The sequence below is a fragment of the Oncorhynchus mykiss genome, chromosome 4 (assembly GCF_057628025.1).
Source record: "Oncorhynchus mykiss isolate SJ-2025 chromosome 4, ASM5762802v1, whole genome shotgun sequence".
NCBI lineage: Eukaryota > Metazoa > Chordata > Actinopteri > Salmoniformes > Salmonidae > Oncorhynchus > Oncorhynchus mykiss.
This window is the reverse complement of record NC_143025.1, coordinates 41,222,708-41,238,672: the sequence shown is the minus strand read 5'-3', so window position 1 is coordinate 41,238,672 and position 15,965 is coordinate 41,222,708. Positions and strand designations below refer to the sequence as shown.

Genomic DNA, 15,965 nt, shown 5'->3' with positions numbered 1-15,965 from the left:
TAGGGAACTCGAAAGCTCTTTCTCCAGTCCCTGGAAGCCCAGTTCAAAGAATGTCAAAGATGCTCAGTTTTAGACCTAAGTGAGGTGTGTGTGCAGCCTTATAGGATGCGAAGGGGGTTGTTTTGTAACGTCGCTTCATAATATTCTAAAAAACATTTTGCCGTGCTGCCTACTCCCGGTGTTCTTGAACTTGGGATTCTGTTTGAAGTCATTGTTGTATAATGCGAGCGAGAGAGCCGCACCTGTTACCCACTTCACAATAATGTATGACATGTCTCGGGTGTTTCTTCTCCCTAGCTCCAGACAGCTGTAACATGGGCAGTCTACCTAACGGGGGCTGCCAGTACCTGTGTCTCAAAGCCCCACAGATCACAGACCACTCCCCCAAGTACACCTGCGCCTGCCCCGATGACATGGAGCTAGGGCCCGACATGAGGCGCTGTGTCACAGGTAAACTGTTTAAACCCCGTCGCGCAACTTTTTCCTCCCCCACTTTACAACTCTCCCGCATGCCAAACAGACGAAGATTCCATCTGCCAATCAAACTGTCCTCCTCTGGGAACACTGTTTCTTTTCCTGTCCCCTTCTCTGAAGGGAGAGAGAGAGAGAGAGAGAGAGAGAATACACACACACACAGGCCACTGGGCAGCATAACTGTACTGCAGATACTCTCTCTGTACCAGAGAGAAACTAAATAAATACAAAATGGTGTATTCCCTATAATGTGTGCTCGACAAGCATTTTCTGAGTTGTAAGTGCAGAGAAGGCAGTTTTGAGTAGTTCAGACCCATTTTTGTTGGTGTCTGTTCATGTAAACTGTACAGCTGTCTGTGTCTGTTTACGGTGAAACGCTTGTCTGTGCTATCAGCCGAGCTGCCAGCCTGATAACTCTCGGGTCTCTGTTTAATGTGCTCTTCCTCCCTGCAGTCAAACCCAAGACAACCACAGCAGCTCCTACCACAACCTCCACTACTTCCACCCCAGCTCCGACTACAACCACTACTACAACCACAGCTACTTCTACAACCACGACTCCAACCAGTACAACCACAGCTGCTCCTACAACCACCTCCACAACTGCGCGACCACATACGGCCAAAACCACACATCAGCCCAGCACCACGCGGTCGACCACAGCTTCTACAACGTCCCCCCCTCCTCCTCCCCCCAGGACCACAGCTTCATGGAGGACACCCCCCTCCACCTCCTCATCCACCACCACGTTGCCTGCAACCTCCACCCCTGGTCCCCGCTCCACCTCCACACACAGCCCCCCTCTACCCCCGAACAACATTCAAAGAGAGAACGCTAACCTCTCCCACCGCTGTAAGTGGCTTTCAGAAGTGTGTGTGTGTGTGTGTGTGTGTGTGTTTCCGTGCGGGCTTGTGTATACATGTATGAACAGATACAGATGTGTATCAACAACTACGTACTCTTGTCACAACGATGGAGCGGCTACTCTCCCACTAAATATTCCTCCCGAGCGCTCTTCCCTCTGTTCTCCATCTCTCTTCTCTTTACCTGTGACAGACAGTTTGAGTGTGTAATGACAGACTAGGCCACTCTCTACAGTGTATGAGAGAATCACTCAGTGCATCACGTCTGTCCACCCTGCCTCTCCTCTCCTCATCAGAGGGGTGTGGTTTACCTGTCAATCAATCAGTCACATTGATTTTTCAAGTCCTTTTTTTACACCAGCAGTTGTCACAAAGTGCTCATGCAGAAAGCCAGCGCTAACTTACGCTTGCAGACCCGTTGTCCCTTCCCATTGTCCCTTCCCATTGTCCCTTCCCATTGTCCCTTCCCTCATCTGTCATCTTGAGTCCTGCAAACCTGGGATCCCTTTCTTTTTCTTTCTTTCTCTCGCTCTGCCTGTCTCTCTCTCCCTCTCTCCAGGACTCATTCCCTTTTCCTTTTGTCGTCCTCCTTTCAATCAAGCTTTATTGGCAACGACAGCTTGAGAGCAACATACTGCATATGGAAAACAACGATGAAATGACAATGAAAATGACTTAAATTGCTTAAAATGTGTTTCCTATGCAATCTTTTTTAAGACAACAAAGTCCGTTGTGATTATAGTTGTAACAACGGGAAACACATCTGCGGTGAGCTTGGTTAAAACTGTGTGCTGAACAGACAAATAGAAAATCAATGATTCAACTTACACCACTCTCATCGGGCTCTTTCAGCTTGCACTAGATGAAGACACTCAGCAAAACACACTGGATGACTCACCCGTACATACAGTTGAAGTCGGACGTTTACATACACCTCAGCCAAATGCATTTAAACTCAGTTTTCACCATTCCTGACCTTTAATCCGAATAAAAATGCCCTGTCTTAGGTCAGTTAGGATCACCACTTTTATTTTAAGAATGTGAAATGTCAGAATAATATTAGAGAGAATGATTTATTTCAGCTTTTATTTATTTCATCACATTCTCAGTGGTTCAGAAGTTTACATACACTCAATTAGTATTTGGTATTATTGCCTTTAAATTGTTCAACTTGGGACAAATGTTTCGGGTAGCCTTCCACAAGCTTCTCACAATAAGTTGGGTGAATTCTGGCCCATTCCTCCTGACAGAGCTGTTGTAACTGAGTCAGGTCTGTAGGCCTCCTTGCTCGCACAGGCTTTTTCAGTTCTGCCCACAAAATGTCTATAGGATCGAGGTCGGGGCTTTGTGATGGCCACTCCAATACCTTGACTTTTTTGTCCTTAAGCCATTTTGCCACAACTTTGTAAGTATGCTTTGGGTCATTGTCCATTTGGAAGACCCAATTGCGACCTATTTTATTTATTTATTTATTTTATTTCACCTTTATTTAACCAGGTAAGCTAGTTGAGAACAAGTTCTCATTTGCAATTGCGACCTGGCCAAGATAAAGCGTAGCAATTTGACACATACAACAACACAGAGTTACACATGGAATAAACAGAACATACAGTCAATAATACAGTAGAACAAAAGAAAACAAAAAGTCTATATACAGTGAGTGCAAATGAGGTAAGTTACGGAAATAAATAGGCCATGGAGGCTAAGTAATTACAATATAGCAATTAAACACTGGGAATGGTAGATCGGCAGAAGATGAATGTACAGGTAGAGATACTGGGGTGCAAAGGAGCAAAATAAATAAATACTAGTATGGGGATGAGGTAGGTAGATAGATGGGCTGTTTACAGATAGGCTAAGTACAGGTGCAGTGATCTGTAAACTGCTCTGACAGCTGGTGCTTAAAGCTAGTGAGGGAGATGTGAGTCTTCAGCTTCAGAGATTGTTGCAATTTGTTCCAGTCATGGGCAGCAGAGAACTGGAAGGAAAGACGACCAAAGGAGGAATTGGCTTTGGGGGTGACCAGTGAGATATACTTGCTGGAGCGCGTGCTGCGAGTGGGTGCTGCTATGGTGACCAGTGAGCTGAGATAAGGCGGGGCTTTACCTAGATAACCTGTAGCCAGTGGGCTTGGCGACGAGTATGAAGCGAGGGCCAACCAACGAGAGCATACAGGTCATAATGGTGGGTAGTGTATGGGGCTTTGGTGACAAAACGGATGGCACTGTGATAGACTGCATCCAGTTTGTTGAGTAGAGCGTTGGAGGCTATTTTATAGATGACATCACCAATGTCGAGGATCGGTAGGATGGTCAGTTTTACGAGGGTATGTTTGGCAGCATGAGTGAATGATGCTTTTTTTGCGATATAGGAAGCCGATTCTAGATTTAATTTTGGATTGGAGATGCTTAATGTGAGTCTGGAAGGAGAGTTTACAGTCTAACCAGACACCCAGGTATTTGTAGTTGTCCACGTATTCTAAGTCAGAGCCGTCCAGAGTAGTGATGCTGGACGGACAAGCAGGTGCGGGCAGCAATCGATTGAAAAGCATGCATTTAGTTTTACTTGCGTTTAAGAGCAGTTGGAGGCCACGGAAGGAGAGTTGTATGGCATTGAAGCTCGCAGAATGGTGTCGTCTGCGTAGAGGTGGATCAGAGAATCACCAGCAGCAAGAGCAACATCATTGATGTATACAGAAAAGAGAGTCGGCCCGAGAATTGAACCCTGTGGCACACCCATAGAGACTGTCAGAGGTCCAGACAACAGGCCCTCCGATTTGACACACTGAACTCTATCAGAGAAGTAGTTGGTAAACCAGGTGAGGAAATCATTTGAGAAACCAAGGCTGTCGAGTCTGCCAATAATAATGTTGTGATTGACAGAGTCGAAAGCCTTGGGCAGGTCGATGAATACGGCTGCACAGTAATGTCTCTTATCGATGGCGGTTATGATGTCATTTAGAACCTTGATTATGGCTGAGGTGCACCCATCACCAGTTCTGAAACCAGATTGCATAGCGGAGAAGGTATGGTGGGATTCAAAATGGTCAGTAATCTGTTTGTTAACTTGGCTTTCGAAGACCTTAGAAAGACAGGGTAGGATAGATATAGGTCTGTAGCAGTTTGGGTCTAGAGTGTCACCCCCTTTGAAGAGGGGGATGACTGCGGCAGCTTTCCAATCTTTGGGAATCTCAGACGATACGAAAGAGAGGTTGAACAGGCTAGTAATAGGGGTTACAACAATTTCGGCAGATAATTTTAGAAAGAGAGGGTCCAGATTGTCTAGCCCGGCTGATTTGTATGGGTCCAGATTTTGCAGCTCTTTCAGAACATCGGCTATCTGGATTTGGGTAAAGGAGAAATGGTGGGGGCTTTGGCGGGTTGCTGTGGAGGATGCCGGGCAGTTGACCGGGGTAGGGGTAGCCATGCTGGCCAGCCGTAGGGAAATGCTTATTGAAATTCTCAATTATAGTGGATTTATCGGTGGTGACAGTGTTTCCTAGCCTCAGAGCAGTGGGCAGCTGGGAGGAGGTGCTCTTATTCTCCATGGACTTTACAGTGTTCCAGAACGTTTTTGAGTTAGTACTACAGGATACAAATTTCTGTTTGAAAAAGCTTGCCTTAGCTTTTCTAACTGCCTGTGTATATTTGTTCCTAACTTCCCTGAAAAGTTGCATATCACGGGAGCTATTTGATGCTAATACAGAACGCCACAGGATGTTTTTGTGCTGGTCAAGGGCAGACAGGTCTGGCGTGAACCAAGGACTATATCTATTCCTAGTTCTACATTTTTTGAGGGGGGCATGCTTATTTTAAGATGGTGAGGAAGGCACGTTTAAAGAATAGCCAAGCTTTAACTTCCTGACTGATGTCTTGAGATGTTGCTTCAATATATCCACATAATTTTCCTCGTCATGCTGCCATCTATTTTGTGAAGTGCACCAGTCCCACCTGCAGCAAAGCACCCCCGCAACATGATGCTGCCACCCCCGTACTTCACAGTTGGGCTGGTGTTCTTTGGCTTGCAAGCCTCCCCCTTTTTCCTCCAAACAATTTTCCTCATTATGACCAAACAGTTCTAGTTTTGTTTCATCAGACCTGAGGACATTTCTCCAAAGAGTAGGATCTTTGTCTCCATGTGCAGTTGCAAACTGTAGTCTGTATTATTTATGGCGGATTTGGAGCAGTGGCTTCTTCTTTGCTGAGGGGCCTTTCAGGTTGTGTCAATATCGACTCGTTTTACTGTGGATATAGATACTTTTGTATCTGTTTCCTCCATCATCTTCACAAGGTCCTTTGATGTTGTTCTGGGATTGATTTGCACTTTTCGCACCAAAGTACGTTTATCTCTAGGAGACATAACGTGTCTCCTTCCTGAGCGGTGTGACGGCTGCGTGGTCCCATGGTGTTTATACTTGCATACTATTGTTTGTACAGATGTTCGTGGTAACTTCAGGTGTTTGGAAATTGCTCCCAAAGATGAACCAGACTTGTGGAGGTCTACAATTATTTTTCTGAGGTCTTGGCTGATGTCTTTTGATTTTTCCATGATGTCAAGCAAAGAGGCACTGAGTTTTAAGGTAGGCCTTGAAATACATCCACAGGTACACCTCCAATTGACTCAAATGATGTCAATTAGTCTATCAGAAGCTTCTAAAGCCATGACATCATTTTCTGGAATTTTCCAAGCTGTTTAAAGGCAGTCAACTTAGTGTAAAGCCATGACATCATTTTCTGGAATTTTCCAAGCTGTTTAAAGGCAGTCAACTTAGTGTATGTAAACTTCTGACGCACAGGAATTGTGATACAGTGAATTATAAGTGAAATAATCTGTCTGTAAACAAATATTGGAAAAATGACTTGTTACATGCACAAAGTAGATGTCCTAACTGACTTGCCAAAACTATAGTTTGTTAACAAGACATTTGTGGAGTGGTTGAAAAACGAGTTTTAATGACTCCAACCTAAGTGTATGTAAACTTCCGACTTCAACTGTGTATGTATATGTGTATACTTTCCCATATAACCCAGATGATAGAGCGCCACCGTCAGGCCAGAGTTTGTTACGACAGTCTCTGGGAAGTGTTCATATTGATTAGTGTGTGTAGTAGTTATTTATGAGGAGGAGCACAGCGAGAGTCGCTGGGTTTGTATTCATAAAAAGTAAGCAGCAGAACCACGCTAGGCTAAACTATGAATGTGGTGAGCCTGCTCTGGAGTCTGGACTATATAGGTCGAACCATTGCTGATCACTCTACAGACACGGTATAGTGAGAGAGAGGGAGAGAAGCTGGGGGGCAGAGAGTTGAATAGAGAAGAGGGAGGGAGTACGGAGATGGTTGGGATTTAGCAATGTGGTACAGAGAGGAGGGGGAAAGAAGGGATGAGAAAGGTATAGTTTAAAGTGATGGAGAGAGAGAGAGAGCCTAAGGGTGAGAGGAAGAGTTAGAGAGTAGAGGACGGAGAGAACAGATGGGAGTTAAGAGGAGAGTTTAGTGAGCTGACAGAAAATGATGTATAGAGGAAGAAGAGGGAATGGGAGACAGAGGTTTAGGAAGAGTTAGGAGGGGATGTTCCAGTAAGCAGTCTCTCTGTGGTCCCCTAACAAACCGGACTTCAGAAGCAAAAGCATGTTCCAATGTTCTAAGAAGGAAAAATGCTCCTACTACTGCACCGCAAACAGTCGTAGGGAGGGGGGGGAGATGGACGGGGGAAAATGGGACACGACCAGCTGCTTTCCCGATTTTCCCAACCCACAGGTTGTGTGTGTTATTCCGAGTTGGTGCACAATGCACATCGGAGGGTTTTGCCAACATCAGCTGTTACACGTGCGTTGCATTACGCTGTGCGCGGCAGAGCGGAAAAGGCGCAGGCGCTGCAACTAAAAGATGAAAGCGAAACAGTGGATAGTGGGGTAGCAACAAAACACTGGTACAGCTCCCACGCACACCCACAGACACAGAGAGAGAGAGAGAGAGAGAGAGAGAGTAACCCTGCAGGTCAAAGTTCAGAGACAGTCAAAATGGATCACTTGTATGTTCTGTGCACTACTGTAAAATCCCTCCCCGATAATAATACTCCATAATGAAATTCACTCTTTTCAGCAACTTCAGTCCCCTCATTCCACAGTTCCCACCCTCCAGAGCCTCAGGGCCAGTTCTTTCATAACACATTTTAATATGATTTGATTAATCCCCTTTTGGAGTCTTAGAGCCTATTGGACGTCACTCATGCTTTGGGAACCACGTGACATTTCCTCCACTTTCGCTTAGTCAGAAACTACTGTACAATACCTCCAGTTTAGAGTATTAGACTCACTCACGCGTGTGTGTGTGTGTGTGTGTGTGTGTGTGTGTGTGTGTGTGTGTGTGTGTGTGTTTGTGTGTGATAGATTCATTCACTATCTGATTGTGTGGAGGCTATCATTATGCGGCTGTAGTCGTTATGATCTGCCCTGTTAATCTCCCAGGCTAGGCTCCATTATAGCTGGATAATTAGAGTGTTGCTAATGGCCCAACAGCCCTAATGGGGAGATGAGGCTGGATTTATTTCCTCGAGAAGGCCTGAGCTCCACACAAACCTGGGTTAGAGGTGAAGGGGAGAGATGGGGGAGAGGGGGAGATGAGATGGTGGGACAAGGGACCATTAGACAAAACATGAGAGGTGTAGGGAAGAAGGGAGGGCACTGCCTCTATTTTATTAATTCATTTTTTATTTGACCTTTATTTAACCAGGTAGGCCAGTTGAGAACAAGTTCTCATTTACAACTGCGACCTGGCCAAGATAAAGCAAAGCAGTGTGACAAAAACAACAACACAGAGTTACACATAAACAAACGTAGGGTCAATAACACAAAATAAAATAAAATTTGAAAAATCTATGTACAGTGTGTATAAATGCAGAAGAGTAGGGAGGTAGACAATAAATAGGCCATAGAGGCGAAAATAATTACAATTTAGCATTAATACTGGAGTTATAGATGTACAGATGATGATGTGCAAGTAGAGATACTGGGGTGCAAAAGAGCAAGAGGGTCAGTAATAATATGGGGATGAGGTAGTTGGGTGTGCTATTTACAGATTGGCTGTGTACAGGTTGAGTGATCGGTAAGCTGCTCTGACAGCTGATGCTTAAAGTTATAGAGGGAGATATAAGACTCCAGCTTTGCAATTTGTTCCAGTCATTGGCAGCAGAGAACTGGAAGGAACGGTGGCCAAAGGAAGTGTTGGCTTTGGGGATGACCAGTGCAATATACCTGCTGGAGTGTGTGCTATGGGCAGGTGTTGCTATGGTGACCAGTGAGCTGAGATAAGGCAGGGCTTTACCTAGCAAAGACTTATAGATGACCTGGAGCCAGTGGGTTTGGCGAAGGATATGTAGTGAGGGCCAGCCAATGAGAGCATACAGGTCACAGTGTTGGGTAGTATATGGGGCTTTGGTGATAAAACGGATGGCACTGTGATAGACTACATTGAGTTTGCTGAGTAGAGTGTTGGGGGTTATTTTGTAAATGACATCGCCAAAGTCAAGGATTGGTAGAATAGTCAGTTTTACGAAGGAATGTTTGGCGGCATGAGGGAAGGAGGCTTTGTTGCCAAATAGGAAGCCAATTCCAGATTTAATTTTGGATTGGAGATGCTTAACTTCTTGGCGCACCCATCCCATTAGCGGGATCATTTTCGTCAACATCCACTGAATTGCAGAGCGCCAAATTCAAATGAAATTACAAAAAATATTTCATTTTCATGAAATCACAAGTGCAATATAGCAAAACACAGCGTAGCTTGTTGTTAATCCACCTGGCGTGTCAGATTTCAAAAAAGCTATCCAAGCGTTTATGTTAGGACATCTCTCTCAGCAGACAAAACATTACAAACAGCTAGCAGCAAAGTAGATTGGTCACGAAAGTCAGAAAAGCAATCAAATGATTTGCTTACCTTTGATGATATTCGGATGTTTGCACTCATGAGACTCCCAGTTACACAATAAATGTTCCTTTTGTTCGATAAATATTATTTTTATATCCAAAAACCTCCATTTGGTTGGCTCGTTTTGTTCAGAAATCCACATTCTCGTGCAGGTCATGACGGGCAGACGAAAATTCCAAATAGTATCCGTAAAGTTTGTAGAAACATGGCAAACGTTTTTTATAATCAATCCTCAGGTGGTTTTTACAATAAATAATCGATAATATTTCAATCGGACCATAGCTTTTTCAATAGGAGAGAGAGAAAAAATGTCTGCTCCAAGCTGTTGCGCATGCAAAACTCTGCTGGCACCCAGCCATCCACTGACGCGATGTGATCATTCTCGCTCATTTTTCAGAATAAAAGCCTGAAACTATGTCTAAAGACTGTTCACACCATGTGGAAGCCATAGGGAAAGGAATCTGGTGGATATCCCTTTTAAATGGAGGGAAGGCATGCAATGGAACAGAGAGATTTGTTTCTCTTTGGCACTTCCTGGTTGGTCAGTTCTGTTATACTCACAGACAATATTTTGACAGTTTTGGAAACTTTAGAGTGGTTTCTATCCTAATCTGACAATTATATGCATATTCTAGATTCTGGGCCTGAGAAATAGGCGGTTTCATTTGGGTATGTTTTTTATCCAAACATCAAAATACTGCCCCCTACACTCAACAGGTTAATGTGAGTCTGGAAGGAGAGTTTACAGTCTAACCAGACACCCAGGTATTTGTAGTTGTCCACATATTCCAGGTCAGAACCGTCCAGAGTCGTGATGCTAGTCGGGCGGGAGGGTGAGGGTGCTAGTTTTACTAGCATTTAAAAGCAGTTGGAGGCCACAGTAGGGGTGTTGTATGGCATTGAAGCTCATTTGGAGGTTTGTTAGCACAATGGCCAAAGAAGGTCCAGATGTATACAGAATGGTGTCGTCTGCGTAGAGGTGGATCAGAGAATCACCAGCAGCAAGAGCGACATCATTGATATATACAGAGAAAAGAGTCGGCCTGAGAATTGAACCCTGTGGCACCCCCATAGAGACTGCCAGAGGTCCGGACAACAGGCCCTCCGATTTGACACACTGACCTCTATTTGAGAAGTCGTTGGTGAACCAGGCGAGGCAGTCATTTGAGAAGCCAAAGCCTGCCGATAAGAATGCGGTGATTGACAAGAGTCAAAGGCCTTGGCCAGGTCGATGAAGACGGCTGCACAGTACTGTCTTTTATCAATGGTGGTTATGATATCGTTTAGGACCTTGAACGTGGCTGAGGTGCACCCATGACCAGCTCGGAAAACAGATTGCATAGCGGAGAAGGTACGGCGGGATTCGAAATGGTCGGTGATCTGTTTATTAACTTCGAACTTTCAAAGATTTTAGAAAGGAAGGGCAGGATGAATATAGGTCTATAACAGTTTGGGTCTAGACTGTCTCCCACTTTGAAAAGGGGGATGACCACGGCAGATTTCCAATCTTTGGGGATCTCAGACGATACAAAAGAGAGATTGAATAGGCTAGTAATAGGGGTTGCAACAATTTCTGCGGATAATTTTAGGAAGAGAGGGTCCAGATTGTCTAGCCCAGCTGATTTGTAGGGTTCCAGATTTTGCAGCTCTTTCAGAACATCAGCTGTCTGGATATGGATGAATGAGAAGCGGGGGGGGCAAAGTTGCTGCAGGGGGTGCTGAGATGTTGGCCCTGCTAGGGGTAGCCAGGTGGAAAGCATGGCCAGACGTGTATAAATGCTTATTGAAATTTTCGATTATCATAGATTTATCGGTGGTGACAGCGTTTCTTATCCTCAGTGCAGTGGGCAGCTGGGAGTAGGTGCTCTTATTCTCCATGGACTTTACAGTGTCCTAAAACTTTTTAGAATTAATGCTACAGGAAATTTCTGTTTGAAAAAGCTAGCCTTAGCTTTCCTAACTGACTTAGTATATTGCTTCCTGACTTCCCTGAAAATTGCATATCACGGGGGCTATTCGATGCTAATGCAGAACGCCACATTTTTTGAATGGGGCATACTTATTTAAGATGGAGAGGAAAGCATTTTTGAAGAGCAACCAGGCATCCTCTATATCCTTCTAGGATACCCGGGCCAGGCCGAAGCTGGAATTGTTTGAGCACAGACCTGGATAGTATGACAGAACTCTGCAGGCTATCTCTGCAGTAGATTGCAGCTCCGCCCCCTTTGGCAGTTCTATCTTGTCAGGAAATGTTATAGTTAAGGATGGAATTTCAAGAATTTTGGTGGCCTTCCTAAGCCAGGATTCAGACACGGCTAGGACATCCGGTTTGGCAGAGTGTGCTAAAGCAGTGAAAATAACAAACTTAGGGAGGAGGCTTCTAATGTTAACATGCATGAAACCAATGCTTTTACGGTTACAGAAGTCAACAAATGAGAGCGCCCGGGGAATGGGAGTGATGCTGGGAGCTGCAAGGCCTGCGTTAACCTCTACATCACCAGAGGAACAGAAGAGGAGTAGGATTAGAGTACGGCTAAAGGCTAAAAGTTCTGGTCTTCTAGTGCGTTCGGAACAGAAAGTAAACGGAGCAGGTTTCTGGGCGCGGAATAATAGATTCAAGGCATAATATACAGTATGGTAGGATGTGTGTACAGTTGAGGTAAGCCTAGGCGATGAGAGAGGTTTTGTCTCTAGAGCACCATTTAAGCCAGGTGCGGTCGCTGCATGTGTGGGGGGTGGAACAAAAGGGCTAGCTAAGGCATATTAAGTAGGGCTGGAGGCTCTACAGTGAAATAAGACAAAAATGACTTACCAGCAATAGACAAGGCATATTGACATTAGGGAGAGGCATGTGTAGCCGAGTGATATTAGGGTCCATTGAGTAGCTAGGCGAGCTGGAGGCACTGCATTTCAGACAGCTAGCAGGCTTGGGCTAGCAGGCTAGCAGATGGGCCTCGGGGGACGTCGCAACGGAAGAGCCTGTTGAAACCCCTACGGATGGTTACGTCGGCAGACCAGTCGTGATGGATCGGCGGGGCTCCGTGTCCAGGCCAATTGACAAAAGAGGTCATTGAAGCCCAGGAATTGCTTGATGTATCTCTTCGGCTAGCCGGGAGATGGGCCTAGCTCCAGGCTAGCGCCAGGCTAACTGGTGCTTGCTTCGGGACAGAGACGTTAGCCAGGAGTAGCCACTCGGATAGCAGCTAGCTAGTTGCGATGATCCGGAGTAAAGGTTCAGAGCTTGCGGCAGGAATCCGGAGATGTGGTGGAGAAAAAGAAGTCCGATGTGCTCTGGGTTGATATCGCGCTGTGCAGGCTGGCAGGAGTTGACTCTATCTATCTAGAGAGGATAGAAGGAGGAAGGAGAGGTGTTTTACTGTGCTTATCACTTGTTCTTCTAAACATTGTTCTTCTCTTTATATTCCCTTTTGTCATTCTTCTCTCTCTCTCTCTCTCTCTCTCGCTCTCTCTCTCAGCTGGGAATGAACACTACCTTCTGGGTAACAACATAACAGTGGCGATCCTGGGTATAGTGATCCCTGTAGGTGAGTACAAGTCTACTGTACCATGTGATGTTTGTCTGCTTCTCCCTGCTTCGTTCGTCCGTCACCCCTACAAATGACTTTGCCTGGCTGAAGAATGGGTGTGTATGTGTGTGAGCGTGTTTATTTTATTTTATCAGGAGCCCGTTAACTGTTGTACATGCAGCAGATATACTCTTCCTGGAGTCCCCAGAAAACATAAAATACATGACAGAGTACAGAACTGTTATGGACAAGAACAACACAAGATATTATTACAATACAATTACAATACAATTACAATTCAAAGCAATATATTGTCAAGGCATCAAGAGACAAAAAATACCTGAAAATACTATTTAGACACTATTCATATATACATATTCATATACTTATATAGAGGACAGTTCAATTAGACATTTAGAAAGAGGAGAGGCGTGTGTGTGGTGTGAACGTATGCGTGAGTAAATCATGACCACGTGTGAGTGTTTGTGTGTGTGTGTTCACATGATATTTACTGTAGGTTATGAAATACAAAGCGATCTATCTATCCTTCATTGAGCCCATGTGGCAACGTAGAGCTCATCCAAATAACACCGTGCCTGAAGACCATAGGGCATCAGGGCTTAACCCCTCTTAAGTCAGATGTACATATTGCCCATGTTATCACATACTACAATATATAGCCCTTTGGCTTAAGATGGCCAGTACGGATACTCCAGGATAAACCTCTATTATGTCTGAAATGACTGGTGATCAGCTTAGTGTATAAATGACCTTGCTCTAGCATACATTATGTCTATAATTGACTCTTCAAAATGAGATATCCCAAACCCCGGCCCGTTAAAGACATCCGACTGTGTCTCTCACCCTCTCCTTCCTTCCCTCACTTCGTTCCCCCTCTCATATCTCTCAATGGTAAATGAAACGATTAATTCTCCCTCCATGTTTCTGGAGAGCTTCAGAGCTGAGCTATTGGGAGACAAAAAGCAGATTTTTATTTTTTTCAAAGGAATGTTTACATGAGAACAAAGGGGTTTCTTAGAATTCAGGCTCAATCATGGAAGAGTCTCTAGTGCCCCCCACCCCCAACAATAGACCAATCGACTGGGCCTTCCATGGGAATGCTGCCATGCTCCTCCGCCTGATAAGGAAATTAGGACTGGGAACAGCAGCCAGACATGGCGTAATCTTTTTCCCTATTCCCATTCCAACCACTACACCCCCTATTCCCTGTTCCTGGAATAACACTATACCCAGCCATGGATTAAATGGAATGCTATGTGTGTGGTCATATGTGTGTAGAATAGCCATGTGGGATTGTGCACGTGCAATGCTCCTTGCTAAGTGTGTTTGTGGTTGGGTTTGGGTGTGAATGCACGTTCATGTGTCTGTTCAAGGGTGTATTTGTTTCGTATTTGAACAGGTGTGTTTTCGAGAGACTGTGTGTGCATAGATTGATTGCTGTGTGTGTAAGAGCACATGTACCATATGTGGGTATGCAAAAGCTCCGCTCTGCCTCCCCTGGCTGTGTTAACGTGCCCGCCATGTGTGTGTCGCTGTGTGTGTGTGTGTCACACACGCAGTTCCTATCCTTGCCACAGTGGTCATCGGCCTGCTCTGCACCGCCGGCTTCCTGGTCTGGCGTAACTGGCGCCGGAAGAACACCAAGAGTATGAACTTCGACAACCCTGTCTACCGCAAGACCACGGAGGACGACGATGACGAGATTCACATCGGCCGTACGGGAGAGTCCATCGGTCACGTCTACCCCGCTGTGAGTGGCAGCGCCCACCAGCCATTCATAGCCCTGCCCCTGGGGGGCGGGATCACAGACAGCAACTCCCATTGGTACTCTGGGGCACCCGTGCACCCTGCCGGCAAATGAGTTGAGAGTGGGTGGGACTTGGAAGCAGAGAGAGGGTTTTGGGTGTGTGGGTCGGCGGAAGTCTCCTTAGGTCTGTGGAAGAAAGGGAGAGGCTTACATCCTCACACACACATACACACACACTTAAGTAACAAAATCATTCCAAACCCACCCTTGGTCAAAAACACTCACATTGACGTTGAGCCCTTCATCACCAGTCTACCACCACATTATCACTCCCTCCATTCACCACTTGACAGTGTGTGTTAGTGTGCTATCGTTGTGCGTTAGGGAAGCACAGCGCTCGGTGTTTTGAGCTTTATCTTCTCACCCCGGAAGACTTATACTGTATCCCAAGTGACACCCCATTCCCTATATAGTGCACTGCATTTGATCAGAGCCCTATGGACCTATATAGGGAATAGGGTGCCATTTGAGATTCAGACTTAGTGAAGGGAGAATCCATTCCCTGGTTTTGTTCCTTTGGAGTGTAAATTAGGCACGAGGGGAACAAAAACCAGGACAGAAATTGCACCTTATAGACGATGGGACAATCTTTAATCATATTAATTTATTCCAGATTATTCCGGTTTTATATGTATTTCTCTATGTAAATAAGTGTTTTGTTTTTCTAGCAATGTATTTGTAAGGTATCTTAGATACAGACGAGCTGGTAAACATGAACATGGACCAGAGCAGACAAAGACAAAGAGGTGGGATGGGTTAGCGCTAGGACCAGTTGGCATGGTGACACGTGTGGCTGTGGTGGCGCCGCGTGGTAGAGACAGCGGTAGATGGGCGTAGGTGACAGGTTATACACGCAGACACACACACACAGTTGGTATGCTACAGTGTTGTGCTGAGAGGCCATGCTGAAAACCTGCTCCCCTTCAGAGTGCGTAGTGGGGAACAAGCTTCCACCTGTGCTTTTGCTCTTCTCCTCCACTGCTCCTCTCCTTTACCGTACTGTATGTTAGCTGGATGGTGTGTCAGTCAAATAGAGACGTCAAAGTGGCCTGAGGTGGATCAGGCGTCCTTCTCTGTAAGCGCATGCAGCTCTCCTCACGTCACGGCCAAATCAGTGTGCGGGGGATCGAGAGACGAGGAGGAAAAGGAGTGTGGAATCTGCAAGGAGAGCTTCTCTTCTCTCTCCTGCTCTGTCGCTTCTCAGATTTCTCTTTCCTCTGTTGCTCTTTTCTTCACCAACAAAAAAATTCCACTGCCTTTTCTTCTATTTAGCCTTCTGGCCTCTCACTCCTTTCTCTGTCTCTCTCTCTCTCTCTCTCTCTCCCTTTTTAGCTGACCTTTTCACA

General features: G+C 45.5%; 1 protein-coding gene across 4 annotated transcripts in view; it reads left to right on the top strand.

Moving 5' to 3' along the window:
- Positions 1 to 15,965, top strand: part of LOC110521812 (low-density lipoprotein receptor-related protein 8) — a 261,008-nt gene that overhangs the window by 243,095 nt on the left and 1,948 nt on the right. Inside the window, exons 15-18 of one of the 4 annotated variants that reach the window (XM_036968636.2) lie at positions 298 to 450; positions 928 to 1,326; positions 12,741 to 12,809; positions 14,372 to 14,562. In XM_036968636.2, the coding sequence (XP_036824531.1) occupies positions 298 to 450; positions 928 to 1,326; positions 12,741 to 12,809; positions 14,372 to 14,562 (812 nt within the window). Of the gene's footprint in view, positions 1 to 297; positions 451 to 927; positions 1,327 to 12,740; positions 12,810 to 14,371; positions 15,867 to 15,965 lie in introns of those variants that run through there. The other 3 variants (XM_036968637.2, XM_036968635.2, XM_036968634.2) reach the window with 3 other exon arrangements.